Here is an 18,434-nt window from a genome sequence, read left to right as displayed (position 1 = left end):
TGTGACCGTGCCGCACATCCTGCGTCATCCCAGCCGACAGCAGTCCGCCCCTCCAGCCAATTGCCGGCTGCAAAGGGAAGGGGGCGGGCAGCAAATGCCCAGCCATGCTGGCAGCAGGGAGGAAGCAGCAGGAAGCCGTGCGGCCCCAACAGCTCCATTTCTGGAGCAGAACCGTGGCCCTTCAGCCGCAACTGGTGGAGCAGGTAAGTCCCACCCGCTATGATTACTGTGATGGCCTCATTGTGTACATATTTATTTTAGTTCAAGAGTTGGGTGAATTGGAAAGAAGTTTTTAGAATTTAAATGCCAACTAGACTTTGTTAATTGTTTTAATGGGATTTGAATTTATGAAAGCACGTCTCGCAAGATCTGAATTTTGGGCTTTTGATTTTTTTTTCCTTACCTTAAACTGAATCTATTGCACAAATGTCTTAAGAGTATCATGCCATGAGTATGTGCCAGGGGAAAATTATAATCTTGTTTGAAGAGGCTATGAAATAGGCTGTGTTTATTATATGAAGGATGTCTAACAAAAGGATTCCAAGAAGCATTTTCTGTCTACTGTGGCTACCAGGCTCTAAATGCTAAAAAGAATGAGCTAAGTAGTAGTTAGAACAGTGGTCCATCTTGCTCAACTTCAGAAGTCCATTGAAGTGAATAGGCTTAGAATGGTATAGCTATGCTTAGGACTTAACTGTGAGGAGCCTTGTTCTGATGCAAAGAACGTTGCAAGGTTCCCTTCATGAGAGGAAGTTTCCTCAGCAGAAGGAAGTCACAGGATTTAAGCCCTAGAGTATAGAGAATAATTTCCTTTTAATTTCTCTTACATGCATTTTCCCACTTCGCCAGTTTGGAATATTAAAAGTATATTAAAAGTGCCTTATATACCATGGAGGATTTCTGTGGACAGACCCCAAATGCTGCTCCTAGTGGACCCCCAAGAACAGCATAAGGGGGGATCAGAGGTCTGCAACAGGAGGGGAGAGTCAATTAAAATCACTCATGCATTCTTCCAGTAGTGGAAATTCTCTGTTAGATCCAGCCTATGTGTGCTCAGTTGCTACCTAGGTATTAATTTAAGTATTTTGGGCGTTACACAATTGCAATCTGTTTATGTATTTACAGTAATAATCTACCATTTTTTTACACAAGTATTCTTAAAATGGTTTACAAAAAAGACGAAGAAGATTTGGTTTTTATACCCTGATTTTCTCTACCTTTTAAGGAGTCACAAACTGGCTTACAATTGCCTTCCCTTCCTCTCCCCACAACAGACACCTTATGAGTTAGGTGGGGCTGAGAGAGTTCTGAGAGAACTGTGACTAACTAGTCCAAGGTCACCCAGCAGGCTTCATGTAGAGGAGTGGGGAATCAAACCCAGTTCTCCAGATTAGAGTCCACCGCTCTTAACCGCTACACATCATTTAAAATACGATCAGCAGCAGCAGTTAGCAATTTAAGAGACTAGCTCCCAAAGGCTCAGTGGAAGAAATGTTCCTACCTGTTTCCAAAGGAAGCCAACAGTGCAATTTTGTGTAGAGTTACTCCAGTTGAAGCCCAGTGATCTCAACAATTGCACTAAACTAGATTAGTACAAGATGGCATGCCTGAATTCTGGGGGCACCAGAGTGAGTCCCATGTGTTTTTGCTGATAATATAGCATCCAAAATATAGTGCCCATAGCTGGGCTTTATTGGCCAGTCTTAATCTTGGGAGGTTGTTGGGTATTAACTAGAAGGGATAATATATAGACACCCAGTAGCAGGATATGTTTATGCTGGTTTAGGCGTCTGCATTGTGAACCAGCTGAAAGGTTCCTGCTGTCTTCAAGGAAAGCATATCCAGAGTGTGTTACTGTAGTCCAACATGCTATTACTTGTATTGACTGAAGAAAAAATGATTTTCAATTTGACGCACTTCAATTTCGTTGGATATTTTCCAGTTCTGGTATTACTCAAACATTGAACAACTTATACCCACAATGTTTTTTTAAGGTGGAAAATCCTTTTAGCCTTTCCTCAAATGGTAACTTAGGGGGATAAATATTTATTGCCAATGATTTTGTCCTTTTGTAGATTCGGTGGAAGTATATGATTGTAGATGAAGGTCATCGAATGAAGAACCATCATTGCAAGCTGACTCAGGTGTTGAATACTCATTATGTAGCCCCAAGACGGATTCTCTTGACTGGAACTCCATTGCAGAATAAACTGCCTGAACTTTGGGCTCTTCTTAACTTCCTCCTTCCAACAATTTTCAAGAGCTGCAGCACATTTGAACAGTGGTTCAATGCCCCCTTTGCCATGACTGGAGAAAGGGTATTGGTCTATTTTATTTAAACTTAAATTCACAGAGATTTAAATAGATGCAGTGTAAAATACTTGGGGCATACTTTTTTACCTTAACATAATGTTACAGCTTTAAGGTACTTCAAAGAAAATATCTCTTCAGATTCTTCAAACTGAATAGAAACATGGCATGATTTAGACAGTATAAATCCATTTATATTGGAAAAATGATGAAACTTGCAAATTTTCTGTTAGGAGCATGTAATTGTTGGCTATTATGTTCCTGCAGGTGGATTTAAATGAGGAGGAAACTATTTTGATCATTCGGCGCCTCCACAAAGTTCTGCGACCCTTCCTGCTTAGGAGGCTGAAGAAAGAAGTTGAATCTCAGCTGCCAGAAAAGGTTTGTGTAGGGAAGTCACTGCTGAATATTTCTCATCACTTTAATGAACTCTGGGTTTGACATTGTTGCAAAATGCAGATGAAAAGTATGGTGGCTGAACCCAAAGATTCTATCCCAAACCCTTTCACAATAAGCATGGTACAACTGTGTATTGTGACTAGCGAATATTGGTGGATCTGGGACAGGGAGGTGTAAGTTCTGTTTTGGAAGAAAATTGGTGCCATAGTGCCAATGTTCCAGAAAGCATAGAACCCCTCTTCTTTAAAGTGCATTGTACAGTTAACCCAAAGTCACAATAATTTCTACTGCTCTCTATGGTTCCATTACAATGTGGCACTCATTCACATTTTGATGATCTCTTCTCGGTTAACCATTCTACTCATACAACACTGTGAACTTTTAGGCACCTTTATAACTTTATTTTCATTGCTTGTAACTATTCTGATGGGAACAATAAAAACGACAGTCTCTGTAATCTACCTCATTAATTTCTGTCAAAGCACTGGCAGCTTTCCCAGTGTTAGGTCTCTACTGTTTAGTGACAAAATCGACTCTCTTCTGTATCATTGTCCTCTAGTCAAACAGCGAGGGATATCATGAAAAAGAGGTAGCCTCTGACGTCCCACTTAACTAATAACTCAGCCTGCTTTTGAAAACCCTTGTCCTGGTAAAGATACTATGATCATTCTATAGGGTTAGTTCCTATAATCAAACATTTTAATTAATGAGAGTTTTTTTTAAAAAATTTTTGGAGAACACTATTATTTACTACTTACGGTTCTGTCACAATAGGTTGAGTACGTTGTAAAGTGTGATATGTCAGCGCTCCAGAAAATTCTGTATCGCCACATGCAAGCCAAGGGAATCCTCCTTACCGATGGCTCTGAGAAAGACAAGAAGGTGAGAAATTCTTATGGCTTAGAACCAAGTTCTCAGTCAAAATAAACCTGTCTTAATCAAGAAACAAGCCTTCTCAGATACAACTGGGTTAATGTAGCTAGAAGATGCTATTATTATCACCGATTGGCAGAGAAAGGGATGGAATGTGATATGCTTTAAAATTCATGAATGAAATGAAAACTGTTAATTGCTACCAACATTTGAGATGTTGGGGGGAAAGGAATGTTGTAGGGGACATGCACATGCCCATGATGTTGTGTGATCTGGATTTGAGAAGTCCAGATATACAAACTAAGCTGTTCATTGTTGTGATGTGTGATCTTGTGCCTTTCCACATTGTCAGTCAAATTCATAACTTTTTCTGATTTGCTTCTTTAGGGAAAAGGAGGAGCCAAAACTCTTATGAACACTATCATGCAATTGAGAAAGATATGCAATCACCCATATATGTTCCAGCATATTGAGGTAAAGCTATCCAGTGTTATTTTTTCATAAGACACTAATGTATATTCATGAAACGTATAATAGAAGAGCAGTCTTGTTCTTTAACAGTGTAATCCTAAGAAGAATCAGATCTTTCTATGTGTATTGGCTTCTATGGATTTAGAGGGATGCAGCTCTGTTCCTTCAAAGGCAGTTCAGCCCCATCCAGAACCAGTGACACCTTAAGTCCCAGATCAGACTTTCTGATCACCAGCAGCACTTCAGTCTTATGGGGATTATTTCAGTTTATTAACCCACATCCGGAACTGCTTTCAGGCACCATTTCAGTGTTTCTACAGGCTCCCAGGGATCAGCCAAAAGTGCGAGATAGAGCTGTGTCGCCCATATTTGTTAACAATCCCCAGATATCTGGATAACCTCTTCCAGTGGTTTCATGTAGATGCTGAAAGGCATAGGGAACAAGATGGAGCCTTCTGGACCCTAAAGGCCAGGGTGCTGAGCAGTAGTCCCCCAGCACTATCTTCTGAAACCTACCCTCCCTGTACAACCGAAACACCACAGAATGATGCTTTCCAGTCCCAACTCCAAAAGGTAGTCCACAAGGATACCACGATGAATGGTATCGAAAGCTGCTGCGAGGTCCAGGAGAATCAACAGAGTCACATGCCCTCTGTCCATCTCCTGCATCAGGTCATCCACCAGGGCAACCATGGCTGTTTCAGTCCCATAACCAGGTCTGAAACCAGATGGGAAAGGATCCAAAATAAGCTGCTTCGTTCAGGAATGCTTAAAGCTCTTCAACCACCACCTGGTCACTCACCTTGCTCAAGGATGGAACATTTGAGACTTGACAATAGTTGCACTTGTGGGTCCAGGGAAGACTTCTTTCATAGTTGACACACCGCAACCTGATTGATGGCTGAAACGACCATCCCCTCACTCAAGGAGGCATAAACTACTTGGACCCAGCCAGCCACTACCCCTTTGCAGATTTACAGTGAGGGAAAAAAGTATTTGATCCCCTGCTAAATTTACCCGTTTGCCCTCTGACGAAGAAATGACCAGTCCATAATTTTAATGGTAGGTTTATTGTAGCTGTGAGAGACAGAATAACAACAGGAAAACTCCCAGAAACCCAGAAGACAAAAGTCAGAGATTGATGTGTATTATAATGAGTGAAATAAGTATTTGATCCCCTATCAACCAGCCAGGTTAGGGTTAGAGTTCTGCTGTCAACAGAAGCAATCCATCAGATTCTAAACTTGCCACCATGACCAAAACCAAAGAGCTGTCCAAGGATGTCAGGGACAAGATTGTAGACCTTCACAAGGCTGGACTGGGCTACAAGACTATTGCCAAGCAGCTTGGTGAGAAGGTGACAACCCTAACCCTAACTGTCAACCTCCCTCGGTCTGGGGCTCCATGCAACATCTCATTTCGTGGAGTTGCAATGATCATGAGAACGGTGATGAAGCAGCCCAGAACTACACGGAGGGGACTTGTCAATGATCTCAGGGCAGCTGGGACCATAGTCACCATGAAAACAGTTGGTAACACCACGCCGTGAAGGACTGAGATCTTGCAGAGCCCTCAAGGTCCCCTTGCTCAAGACAGCACATGTACAGGCCCGTCTGCAGTTTGCCAATGCACATCTGAATGACCCAGAGGACAACTGGGTGAAAGTGTTGTGGTCAGGTGAGACCAAAATCGAGCTCTTTGGCATCAACTCAACTTGCCGTGTTTGGAGGAGGAGGAATGCTGCCTACGACCCCAAGAACACCATCCCCACCGTCAAACATGGAGGGGGACATATTATGCTTTGGGGGTGTTTTTCTGCTAAGAGGACAGGACACCTTCACCCCATCAAAGGGAGGATGGACGGGACCATGTATCGGCAAATCTTGGGTGAGCACCTCCTTCCCTCAGCCAGGGCATTGAAAATGGGTCGAGGATGGGTATTCCAGCATGACAATGACCCAAAACACACGGCCAAGGCAACAAAGGAGTGGCTCAAGAAGAAGCACATTAAGGTCCTGAAGTGGCCTAGCCAGTCTCCAGACCTTAATCCCATTGAAAATCTGTGGAGGGAGCTGAAGGTTCGAGTAGCTACACATCAGCCTCGAAATCTTACTGACTTGGAGAGGATCTGCAAAGAGGAGTGGGACAAAATACCTCCTGAGATGTGTGCAAACCTGGTGGCCACCTACAAGAAACGTCTGACCTCTGTAATTGCCAACAAGGGTTTTGCCACCAAGTACTAAGTCATCTTTTGCAAAGGGATCAAATACTTATTTCACTCATTATAATGCACATCAATCTCTGACTTTTGTCTTCTGGGTTTCTGGGGGTTTTCCTGTTGTTATTCTGTCTCTCACAGCTACAATAAACCTACCATTAAAATTATGGGCTGGTCATTTCTTCGTCAGAGGGCAAACGGGCAAATTCAGCAGGGGATCAAATACTTTTTTCCCTCACTGTAAGTGGCCCGAAGGGCAAGGGTCATACAAATAGCTGGGGTAGGCCTCAAACCTCCAAGGATCCTGTCCACATCCTCAGACTGAATAAACTGAAAATTATCCCAGTGTCTGTACAAGTTCTAGTTTTTGCCCTGACCTGGATGGCCCAGGCTAGCCTGATCTCGTCAGATCTCAGAAGCTAAGCAGGGTCAGCCCTGGTTAGTATTTGGATGGGAGACCACCAAGGAATACCAGGGTTGCTGTGCAGAGGAAGGCACTGGCAAACCACCTCTGTTAGTCTCTTGCCATGAAAACCCCAAAAGGGGTTGCCATAAGTCGGCTGCGACTTGACAGCACTTTACACACACATTGTACAAGTTAGCACCTTGGCACTATCTGACCCTGTCACTGCTAACATGGAGTTCAAGTTGGTACCAATGTGAGAGATTGTCCCTCCATAGCCACAAGACACAGCTCTGCACTCACAGGGCTACAGCAACTGCCCAATGAGGAGTGGATAATACACTTAGGGCTGTTTAGCTTGGAAAGAAGGCAGTTAAGGGGAGACATGATAGAGGTCTATAAAATTATTCATGGTATGGAGAGAGTGGATAGGTAGAAGCTTTTCTGCCTCTCTCATAATACTGTAACGCGGAGTCATCTGCTGAAGCTGGAGAGCGAGAGATTCAAAACAGATAAAAGGAAGTATTTCTTCACACAATGCATAGTTAAATTGTGGAACTCCCTGCCCCAGGTTGTGGTGATTGCTGCCAACTTGGAAGGCTTTAAGAGGGGAGTGGGCATGTTCATGGAGGATAGGGCTATCCATGACTACTAGTCAAAATGAATACTAGTCATGATGCATACCTATTCTCTCCAGTACCAGAGAAGCTTGCCTATTATATTAGGTGTTGTGGAACACAGACAGGATGGTGCTGCTGCAGTTGTCTTGTTTGTGGGCTTCCCAGAGGCACCCGGTTGGCCACTGTGTGAACAGCCTGCTGGACTTGATGGGCCTTGGTCTGATCCAGCAGGGCTTTTCTTACATTTCTTATGATTTAATCTGCAAAGTGTTCAGCAAATTACACTGTGCAAATGCAATGGGGACGAAAAAGTGTTGTTTCTTTGCTGCCATCATTGCCCCATAGCATGTTTTAAATTGAGCTTTCATCTATGTCTTTTTGGATTTATTGTGAGTCTTCCTCCACTGTCTCTCTAGCCATCTCCCTGGTCTTTTCATTGCCTGCTGTCCCTCACTAAACCAACCATTACCAAATGTCTAGAATATTACTATGTTAGAAAGCTGATATATGGCACAGAGTGGGTGGGACTATGATAATCTCTCATCTGTGGGCTTTGCTAAATTCATTTTGGCAATCATGCGATGAGGTCTATAGATGATGTCATGAGCAAACCATTTGTGCAAAATTTGCAAATTTGTAACAAACTGCAATTTGTTATGACATCCAAATTAAGTAATTTAATAAATTGCAGCTTATTTTTTGTATGCAAATTGAAATGGTACACTGCAGTTAATCCTGGTTTATAATTCTGGTTTAGTTTGTAGGCAAATATATTTGGTCATTTGAATGCAGATGTAGAAATGAGATTGAACTTGGTGGTCATTGCAACATGGTGATCTTGCCTTGTCAAGCTGTGGATCCTTATTTTTTTATAGTAGCCAATTAATGAGCACTGCAGCTACCCTTATCTACAAGGTTAGAGTCATAGACTTGTGTCTAAGTAAGATTTTAATTATCCAAAATTCTTTTCTTAGCTTCTTCCAGGTGTTTTTATCCAGCAGTATTACTTTCATCTGAATAAGATATTTTCCCCTACCATCTTGCAGTGAGATCCAAATTGGATCTCAATGAAGTTTCAGTGTGTATTGATATCACAGAAGAGTATAAACCCAGCGCATTTTATTTTTGAGGATACTGAAATAGGAATGAGTATGTAATTGAACTTTTGGGCATTAGCATAGCCTCATGTTCCCCATTTTGACCAATACTAGGATTCATACTTTTTAAATCTCTACCTTTTACAGTATGAATGTTTTGCCCTTTCTGGTGGCCAGAGTTCTAGTTTTTGCTCATTTTTATAAATATTAAAGAAATATTTCAATTCAAGAGAATCCTGTTCCATTAATGAGCTTTTCTTTTCTACTTATATTTATTGGTACATTGTGGAAGTGTTCACACATTAAAAAAATTAACTATTAAAATAATAGAAGAGTTTTATATGCCAACTTTATCTCCCACTTAAGGAAGAATCAAACTGGCTTACATTCACCTTCCCTTCCCCTCCCCACAACAGACACCCTGTTAGGTAGGTGAGGTTGAGAGAGTGTAACTTGCCCAAGGTTACCCAGTTGGCTTCAAGTGTAGGAGTGGGGAATCAAGCCCAGTTCTCCAGATCAGAGTCCGCCGCTCCAAACCACCACTCTTAACCACTACACCATGGTGGTTCTCCACTAACTAACTAATACTTTATGAACATCAACAGCTGATTAGTAGATAAGAGTTAGTTATAAGCATTAGATTAGAATTGTTATTTAAAATAAAACAATAAATTACATAGTGCCTTTTAGTGGATCCTTTCATCATCTTCTTCATAGTGCCTTTTAGTGGGTACTATCTTTACTAATCTATCCAGTAATTTGAAAATAGGCCAAGTATTTCACATAAAAGTTATGATTATTGAAATATGGTCCATGCACACACAGGAAAAATATAGCTCTTAAAATCCACAATAAAATTTTAAATAACAGTTGTACTAGAAAACTTGATTTAAGGTTTGAGTTTTAAGAGTACCCTTGGATGCCTTTTAGTTTTATTTTTTATAGTTAAATAATTCAATTTTTTTACAGGAATCCTTTGCAGAACATTTGGGCTATTCAAATGGTGTCATCAATGGGTACGTTTTATGTATGCATCCAATATTTTGTTTTTGATTCGTTAATGAATTTTAACTATTTTCAAAAGAGTGTTTAGAATTCTAAGTAAGGTTGAAAAAGTTTAAAGTTCTCCTGCTTTTAATGAGGTGCTGTGAAATCAGTGGGGCTTAAGTATGGCTGGTTACAGTCCAGCTTATATAAAGGCTCCTACAGTTTCAGAATTACCTATGCAGTTGAGAAATGGCCCCAGTGAGCTTAAAGTGGATATTACTATGGTTCTTCTACATATTCAGAAAACCTAGTTTAATTGTAGCTGTCATAGAAGCAGTAGTCTGAACCTTTGATAGGTCAGTAAGTAATGAAGCAATTTCTACTCTCCTTACGTGTGACGAGACTCTGGATGGTCTATTCTCTGTCCACTAGAAGGCACATTCTTTAAAAAATGCTCTCTCGGGGCTACAGCAGGAAGGACTTCTCAGTTCCTTTCTTTAGCCAGTTCTTGTGCATACTTTTGTTGCCGGAAGTTCTAGTGATCTTTGGCTTTAGGTCTAAATTCTTTCATGCTTTTGGGTATGGTTTTGGGATATTGTCACTGCATGTCCTAATGTCTCAGAAGAAAACTAGTTATTGGCTATCCCTATACCATTCCAAACTACAAAGTTTAACAGCATACAGAAAAGCAGTGATATGTGTATAGGAATGTTCATAAATCATAACTCGCCAACATTACTAGACCCGTGCATAAGTATTTCTTTTAGCAGAATTGTTGAGCAGACTGCTTTTTTTGTCTTCACAGAGCTGAGCTTTACCGAGCATCAGGGAAGTTTGAGCTACTTGATCGAATTCTACCAAAGCTGCGAGCCACTAACCATCGTGTGCTGCTCTTTTGTCAAATGACCTCACTCATGACCATTATGGAAGACTATTTTGCTTTTAGAAACTTTGCTTACCTGCGGCTTGATGGTAATGTCCAAGATGAAGCAAACTCAGCAAATATACTATAGTTGCTAAAGCTTGCTGTCATCAGCTGGTTATTGTTTTTCTGATTTAGTGCAGCAATAGGAGGGTGTGCTCTCAAAATCCCTGAGCTGAAAATATGCACAAAAATTGGCATTTCTCCCTTCCAATCAGATCATTGCAAGGGATATGGAGGTGAGCTGTCCCAGCCAATCACCTTTGGAAACAAACCCCAGGGAAGACATTTCTGTGGACGAGTTTGTGTCGAACTTTTTTCCCCCCAAGAGCTCGATCCGCCTCATGAAGATGGCATCTAAAGCTCTTTTTAAGAAATGTGAGAGGTGCCCAACTAAATGACTCAGACCGATGAGCACCAACTGTGCCTCCTCTGCCTGGGGGAGACACACAGTGTTCAAGCTTGTTGTGTGTGCATGAAATTTACCCCAAAAGCGAGGGCTGACAGAGCGGCTAGACTAATAGTGGCCCTCTGGAAGAGCGTGATGGTCGCCTCTCCCCATGGGGACTCAGATTTCCTCCAGACCATCCTCCATACATCTGGTTCCGGTGGTTCTGACCACCCAAACCGATATTGAGACAGCCTCGATTAGATCATTGTTTTCCTTGAAGATGGTTCCAAGCTCAGTGCCTACTTTGGAATTGAGGAAATAGGACGGGGCCCCGCTAAATCGGCCCTGAAACGTAAGGAGGACAGGCAGACATTGGAGTCGGTGCCGGCTCCTAAGAAGCATAAAGACAAATCTAAACGCAGAGAACACAAAAACAGCTCTCCCAAGGTGGAGGTGCCTATGACTGCTTGGACTACTCCACATGCAGCTCCAAATTTATGCGAATATCTTCCCATTGCGGGTTCTTTTGGATCAGGAAAAAGGTTGAGGGGAGAGCCTCCTCCTTCACCTGTGCCATCCCTCATCAGCAAAATCAGCTACTGTGACTTTTAAAGCTATATTCTTGGAGCTGATGTGTGACTTATCAAAGTGGTGAACCCAGAGAAAACCTCATAAACATATAATGTAGCGTAGCCCTTGGACTCACATGCCACAGCCTCTCGCTGTCTCCTCCTCTAGCAACTTCTTAAATAGTAGTAATACTAACTAATAATTAAGGTATTCTTACAGTGGATACACAGTGTGAAGATACATATCTCATAACAATTGGATGATAGATTATCACATGCAATCACACACACACATTTTTGTTTTTAATGTGAGCTATTTTCAAAGATTGTAGCGGCAGTGTGGGGGAGGTTATTTTTCTTCCGTGGAAGTGATCCTTACTTTGTGAAAGGAAACAAAGGACCACAGAAGGAAGGATAGCAAATGCAGAGTTTCAGTGGAAAGGTGATTTTTTTATTGTCAGTCAGTCCCTGTAAGATTACATTTTTAAAAACCCACATGAAAGACCTGTTTCATGCATATATTTCAACTTGCAGTGCTTTGGATCTGTCCATCTGTAATGTGCTCTTACAGAAATGTGATATTTAAATGTATTTTTAAAAATCACTTGACGAAGTCCATCCATGTTTATGTCTCTTAAGATTAGTTACTTAACAGAAGGAAACAAGGTTGGTCTGGCAGAACCTGTTGGGGACAAATCCATGCTGACTTCCCCAGATCACCAAGTTGCCCTTCAGATGCTTGCCTATTGATCTCTTTAATATTTGCTCCAGTATCTTCCCTGGAATAGAGGTCAAACTGACTGGCCTGTGGTTTCCTGGGTCATCCTTCCTCCCTTTTTTGAAAATTGGGATAATGTTTGCCCTTTTCCAATCTTGTGGCACATCTCCCGTCCTCTTGGAGGTCTGGAAGATGATCGAAAGAAGCTCTGCAAGCTCTACAAAGTTCTTTGAGCACTCTCAGGTTCACACCATCTGGCCCAGGGGATTTGTACTCATCCAGTGCAGCCAGGTGCTTCTCGACTACCTCGCTTTTCATGTCAACTAGCAGCCCAGATGCTGTGGCTTGCCTACCGTCATCTCTAGATGAGCCCCTCCTCTTTTTCAGGGAGAAAACTGAGGCAAAATAGGCATTGAGCCTTTCTCCTTTCTGTCTTCTGTCAGAGTTTCTCCATTTTCACCCAACAGTGGGCCTATGGCCTCTTTTCCCTAGCGTTTGCTCCTCACATATCTGAAGAAACATTTCTTGTTATAGCGAGCTTCCCTGGCCAGCATCAGTTCACTGTGAGCTTTGGCCTCTCTGATGGCTGACTTACAGTGCCTAGCAACCCGCAGATACTCTTCTTTAGAGGTATGGCGTTGCCTCCATTTCTTGAACATTTCCTTTTTCTCCCATATTTATTTGTTTATTTTTCAAATTTAGCTCATCATGGAGTTCTTTGTCCATCCACATTGGCTTCTTGGATCCTCTACCATGTTTCCTTGTTGGAATAGTGAGGGCTTGAGCTTGCAAGAGCTCGTGTTTTAGGAGAGCCCACCCTTCACATGCCCCATTCCCTTCCAGCAGTCTTGCCCATGGAATGATTCTCATCAGGCCTCTGAGTTTATTAAAAACTGCCCTACCAAAATCGAACAGACATGTTTGGGTACGAACTTCCTTGGTCCCCCACAGCAAACGGAATTCTAGGAGGACATGGTCACTTCCCCCTAAGGTCCCCATCACCTTGACCTCATCTACCATCTCTTGCCCGTTGGTCAATATTAAGTCGAGTATGGCCAAGCCCCTCGTAGCTACCACTTCCATTTGATGAAGAAAATTGTTGGCCAGGCAGGTGAGGAACTTGCGTGATTGTGGTCGCTTTGCAGAGTTTGTCTCCCAGTACGCTCAAGGGAAGTTGAAGTCCCCCATACCTACCAGGTTTTGTTGTGTGGATACCCTGTCAAGCTGCTCAAGGAGGGCAGCATCCACCACCTCACCCTGATTAGGAGGTCTGTAGCACACTCCAACCACAATCCTTCCTTCCCTTATCCTCACTCAGATACTTTCCACTGGACTGTCACCCTCCTCCTCTAGTATTTCTGGACAAGCAAACCCTCTCCTCACATACAGTGCCACTCTGTCACCTCTTTGGCCCTTTTTGTTTCTCTTGAACAACTCATATCCATCCATTACTACATTCCAGTCATGGAAATCGTCCCACCAAGTCTCTGTAATGCCTACTAAATCATATCCCTCTGACTGCATTAGAACCTCAAACTCTTCTTTCTTATTGCCCAAGCTTTGGGCATTGGTACATAGACATCTGAAGCCCTGCACCTTTGTCTCCTTTAGACGCATCCCTCCCAAGTGGGCCTCTGATATTTGATCTCTTTCATTTAAATCCCTACGTTGGTCGTCTCCTTCCCCTTGTGGTATTAGTTTAACGCCCTCCTGATGAATCATTCCAGGTTTCTTCCTAAAACATTATTCCCAAACCTTGAAAGGTGAATTCCATCATGTGCTAGTAGGTCATCATCCAGAAAATCCAGCCCGTGGTCCCAGAATCCAAATCGCTCCTGCCAGCACCACCAACGCAGCCAGTGGTTCACCTCCATTATCTTTTGTTCCGGTCACATTCCCCTTCCTCTGACAGGAAGGATTGAAGAGAACACCATCTGTGCCCCCATTCCCCTTAGCTTCCTCCCGAGAGCTTCATAATCAGCTTTAATGTTTTCTGTGTTCATGGCCGTATCGTTGATTCCCACAAATGGGTAATGATCTTTAGGTTTGATCAGTTCTATTATCTGGTCTACAATATCTTTAATTTTTGCCCCTGGCAAGCAACACACCTCTCGGGTTATGGGGTCAGGCCTGGACCCATGATGTTCCATACCCCTCAGCAGAGAGTCACCTACAACCAACACTTTCCTTTTCCTCCTAGTGCCATCTCTTTGTGTCCCCCTGTTCCCCCTGTCCCCCCCCCCACTGTCTTCCTTGTGTTTGTGTTTCTTCTACTGGCAGTGTTTCTGGCTCTTCCACCACCATAAGGGCCTGGAATCTATTCCTGGTTTCTAATGTCACTGAGTGCCATCTCGCATGACTATGGGGATGTGCTGTGGTGCTCTGAGGAGTCTCATTAGGGCAAGCAACCACACTGTTGTCCCTTTGAATCATCTCCCATTCCCTATGTAGGGCCTTGAGAATTCTATTAATAAAATCCTCCCCTTCCTTGGTGTCATGGAGAGTAGCAATCCTTTCCTCAAGGCTTCGAACCTTGTCCTCTAAGAACCCTATCAACTTACACTTCTGACAGGTGAAGTTCATCTTGTCCTCTGGGAGGAAAACAAACATGGCACACTCCCTGCATGTGACTGGGAATGGTCTAGGAGCATCCATCGTCACCCTCATAGTAATTTCTTTCACTCTAGAAAAACCTTGGTGTGTTGATCTAACCTAAAACTAACACACCTAAACACTGTCTACTGAAGGCAAAAAGGGTAATAACCCCCCCCCCAATGTAAAGGACTCTTAACTACTTATATGGTCTCCAGGCTAAGAGCCCCAGGGCAACAGCCCTTTAGCTCTTGCTCTTTGCCTACCCTTTGGGCTAGCCACAGCACCAAGGGTATTCACAAAATGTATGGCGATAGTTGTAGCCTACCTTAGGGCCCAAGAATGCTGCATTTTTCCCTATCTAGATGACTGGCTAATAGTTGCCGAGGCTAGGGACACTCTCCAGACTCAAGTAGCTTGGATTACAAATACCTGCTCGAGTCTTGGCCTACTTGTAAATTGGGAAATATCTTAAATTTATCCATTCACAGAGGGTCCATTTTGTAGGTGCCATTCAGGATTTAGTGCAAGGAAGGGCTTTCCAGAGGACCAAGCAGCGGTTTTAAGGAGCGCTGTGTTAGTCTTCAAGGGTAATAGATGGGAGTTGGCTAGAGCCATTCAATGCCTACTAGGCCTTATGGCTTCTATGAAGGCAGTCATGGAACTATTTAGGTTATATAGGAGAGGCCTACAAAATTGGTTAATCCGACAGTATGACCCACAGCTAACCCCCTCCCCAGCATCACCATTTCTCTATACCCAGGATAATATTAAGATCCCTTGCCTTATTCCTACTAACCTAACCTTCTCTTTTCAGGGACAACAAAATCTGAGGATCGAGCAGCTCTGCTGAAGAAGTTCAATGAGCCCAATTCCCAATACTTCATCTTTCTGCTGAGCACAAGGGCTGGAGGTCTGGGCTTGAACCTTCAAGCAGCAGATACTGTCGTTATTTTTGACAGTGACTGGAATCCTCACCAGGTTATTTTCTTCCCATTATTTATTGTTCCCTTGTTAAGTGAGGGATATTTTTCTTCTTGCGTATTGAAACAGTTATGAATACTTGTTCTTTTGTTCGTTTTTAAACTGGTTACAGTAAAAATGCAGAGGCTGCATTCAGAACAAGCCTTGAACATCTTCAGGGTTGTGCCCTCACCTCACATGTGACTCAAAAACTGAAGATTTCCTCATTGCACTTTGTTGTACAAAGTATTGTTTGTTCGTTGCCTTCAAACCAGATTTCTAAACATGGTTTTTAGGCTATGTGGAACAACAGTCAATGCAAATCAGGAATCTTCAGTTCCCAAGCCATGCATGCAGAGGGAGCATAAGGGAAGGGTGAACAACTGAGGACTTCCAAGACTTGTTCTCATTACAAATGATAATATAATACCACATCTGAATGCAGACACTATTTTCATGTGTCTAACCTTCTGTAGCTGTGGTTTCTTCTGTGTCAGAGCTCTTTGGAATCTTTGGCTCCAAATTCATTGCTGCAGCTGCCAACCTCTGGATAAGAAGTGCCTATATGGCTAAATTAGGTAAAGGTAGTCCCTCTGCAAGCATCATTACTGACCCATGGGGTGACATCAAATCACAACTTTTACAAGGCAGACTATGTTTACGGGGTGGTTTGCCATTGTTTCCCCCAGTCATCTACACTTTACCCCCAGCAAGCTGGGTGCTCATTTTACCAACCTTGGAAGGATGGAAGGCTGAGTCAACCTTAAGCTGGCTCTCTGAAACCAACTTCCATCTGGATCTAACTCAGGTAATGAGCAGAGCTTCGACTGAAGTACTGCAGCATACCACTCTGTGCCACGGGGCTCCTACATGGCTAAATTAGGTGAATGATTGTCATACACAATTAGCCACGTGAATTATAAGGTAGTTTGGGGAGAAATATTGAGTTAGTCAACAGATTGAAATCCAGGAAGGTAGCCCAGGCAATTTCTGTGCTGTTTTTTTCAGAAACATAAAAATGAACCATGCACACTGCATTGCACTTTTATTTTTAAAAATAATTATATCCTACTTTTTCTTCACATTGCCAAATAGCAATTTGTTTATTTCTAGAAAATGCTGGACAGCATTTGCTGACTATAAGCGCTGACATGTAACTTTTCTTTGTTGTTTCTCTTGAAGTGCATGCTATAAAAGGACTATTCAGTGAATCTGTGATCCACAGGACCTACCAGACAAAATGCTTCCCCTATTTTATATACTACTGGCAATGCAATCCTAAGCAGAGCTGCAACCTTCTAAGTACATTGAAGTCAATGGGTTTAGAAGGGTGCAACTCATCTTACAGTTGCATTGTAAGCATATTTATAGAAAAGAGGTTTAAAGGTTTTGTCTGAGGTTTTGTTAAAAAAAACTTTAAAACTATTTTCCTATACATAAGTAGTCTGTCAGTAATATGATACCTTACATTTACTCTTGGAACATGTAATTATTTAAAAACAAATGTTACTAAAAACAAAACTTGCCCCTGTTAATAGTTTTTTGTTTGTTTGTTTGTTTTGCCGTCAAGTCACAGCTGACTTATGACTTATTTCAACTTGTACTGTGAGAAGATATATGTTGGTATCTAAAGCCGCTGAATTTAAGTCTACCTTTAAATCCACAAATATGCCTATAAATAAACACACTAATTAAATTAAATACATTCAGTACATTATATAACAAATAATATATCACTTTAAAATATTGTCAAAGGCTTTCACTTTATATTTCACTTTATCTTGCACATTGAGAATGTAACATTTAATTTACCATTTAAGCTTTTTTTACATTTATAATTATGGTATGCCTTGTTTTATATTTTATGTTTGTAAAATGTTTATGGTAATGTTTTTCTTGCCAGCCAATCTATAACTTTAGGAGACCAAAACAGTGTATGTAATATATATTTAACAGGATTTGCAGGCACAAGACCGAGCTCATCGAATTGGACAGCAGAATGAAGTTCGAGTCCTACGACTATGCACAGTGAACAGTGTGGAAGAGAAAATTCTTGCAGCTGCCAAATATAAATTGAATGTGGATCAGAAAGTTATTCAAGCTGGCATGTTTGACCAAAAATCTTCGAGCCATGAACGGAGGGCTTTTCTTCAGGCCATATTGGAGCATGAAGAAGAAAATGAGGTATTCTGCAGGCGTGCTGATGTACTTAAAATAGAAATGCATTCACTTTTGCCCTCACCCCCATTATCCTGAAGTTCATTATGTTCGAGGCTGTGTATATGCCATGCTGAAATTATGTGTCCAGGTAAACCACATTCTGTGACCTATATGAATTATAAAAATACAGCAAATTTGTATTAGCTCTGTTGTGCATAATTTATTTGGAATTTTAAAAACTGTATTGTATAAGTGTTCTGGTAGGAGAAGCAACAAGCAATGCAAGGCACTGAAGCCATGCCAGAACCAACTGTAAATCATAAATCTTTGGTTTCTAAACTCTTGGTGGGTATTGTGCCAAGTGTTTAAGTTTGTCTTCATAGTTCTCAGCAATTACATTTTTAATGAAAAGTAAGATTTTTAGAAAGATGAATTTTCCCCCAGTAGTGCTTTGCGTGCTTCCTTTGAACTACCAGAGAAGTCTAGCTTGTGTACAACCCTGGTAAGTTTCATTAATTCAAAGGTGTCAGCAAATATAAACATTTCATTCTAGCAAAAAAAATGGGAGGTAATGAAGATCTACTTCTTTTCAGATCTGCATTTTAGGACTGAAATCAGCACGTAGCTTCCTAGTGGCTTGTCATATTTTATTTTTCAGTATAAAATTAAATTTTGTAACTTGGAGCTTGTCCCTGCTGCCAAATTGCTCAAAAAGTAAATGTTTCATCTTTAGAGTCAGTG

The 18,434-nt window shown here is 41.8% G+C and overlaps 1 protein-coding gene across 1 annotated transcript in view; it reads left to right on the top strand.

The window, feature by feature from the left end:
- SMARCA2 (SWI/SNF related, matrix associated, actin dependent regulator of chromatin, subfamily a, member 2) overlaps window positions 1–18,434 on the top strand; it is a 171,478-nt gene that overhangs the window by 84,902 nt on the left and 68,142 nt on the right. Inside the window, exons 19-26 of the mRNA XM_056848132.1 lie at window positions 2,076–2,318; window positions 2,578–2,691; window positions 3,484–3,591; window positions 3,970–4,056; window positions 9,361–9,407; window positions 10,184–10,350; window positions 15,388–15,551; window positions 17,490–17,717. Coding sequence (XP_056704110.1) covers window positions 2,076–2,318; window positions 2,578–2,691; window positions 3,484–3,591; window positions 3,970–4,056; window positions 9,361–9,407; window positions 10,184–10,350; window positions 15,388–15,551; window positions 17,490–17,717 — 1,158 coding nt within the window. The remainder of the gene's footprint in view (window positions 1–2,075; window positions 2,319–2,577; window positions 2,692–3,483; window positions 3,592–3,969; window positions 4,057–9,360; window positions 9,408–10,183; window positions 10,351–15,387; window positions 15,552–17,489; window positions 17,718–18,434) is intronic.

This window comes from Euleptes europaea, chromosome 4, assembly GCF_029931775.1.
Source record: "Euleptes europaea isolate rEulEur1 chromosome 4, rEulEur1.hap1, whole genome shotgun sequence".
Classification (NCBI taxonomy): Eukaryota; Metazoa; Chordata; class Lepidosauria; order Squamata; family Sphaerodactylidae; genus Euleptes; species Euleptes europaea.
Note: the sequence above shows the minus strand (reverse complement) of the source record. Positions and strands in the feature narration are given on the sequence as shown.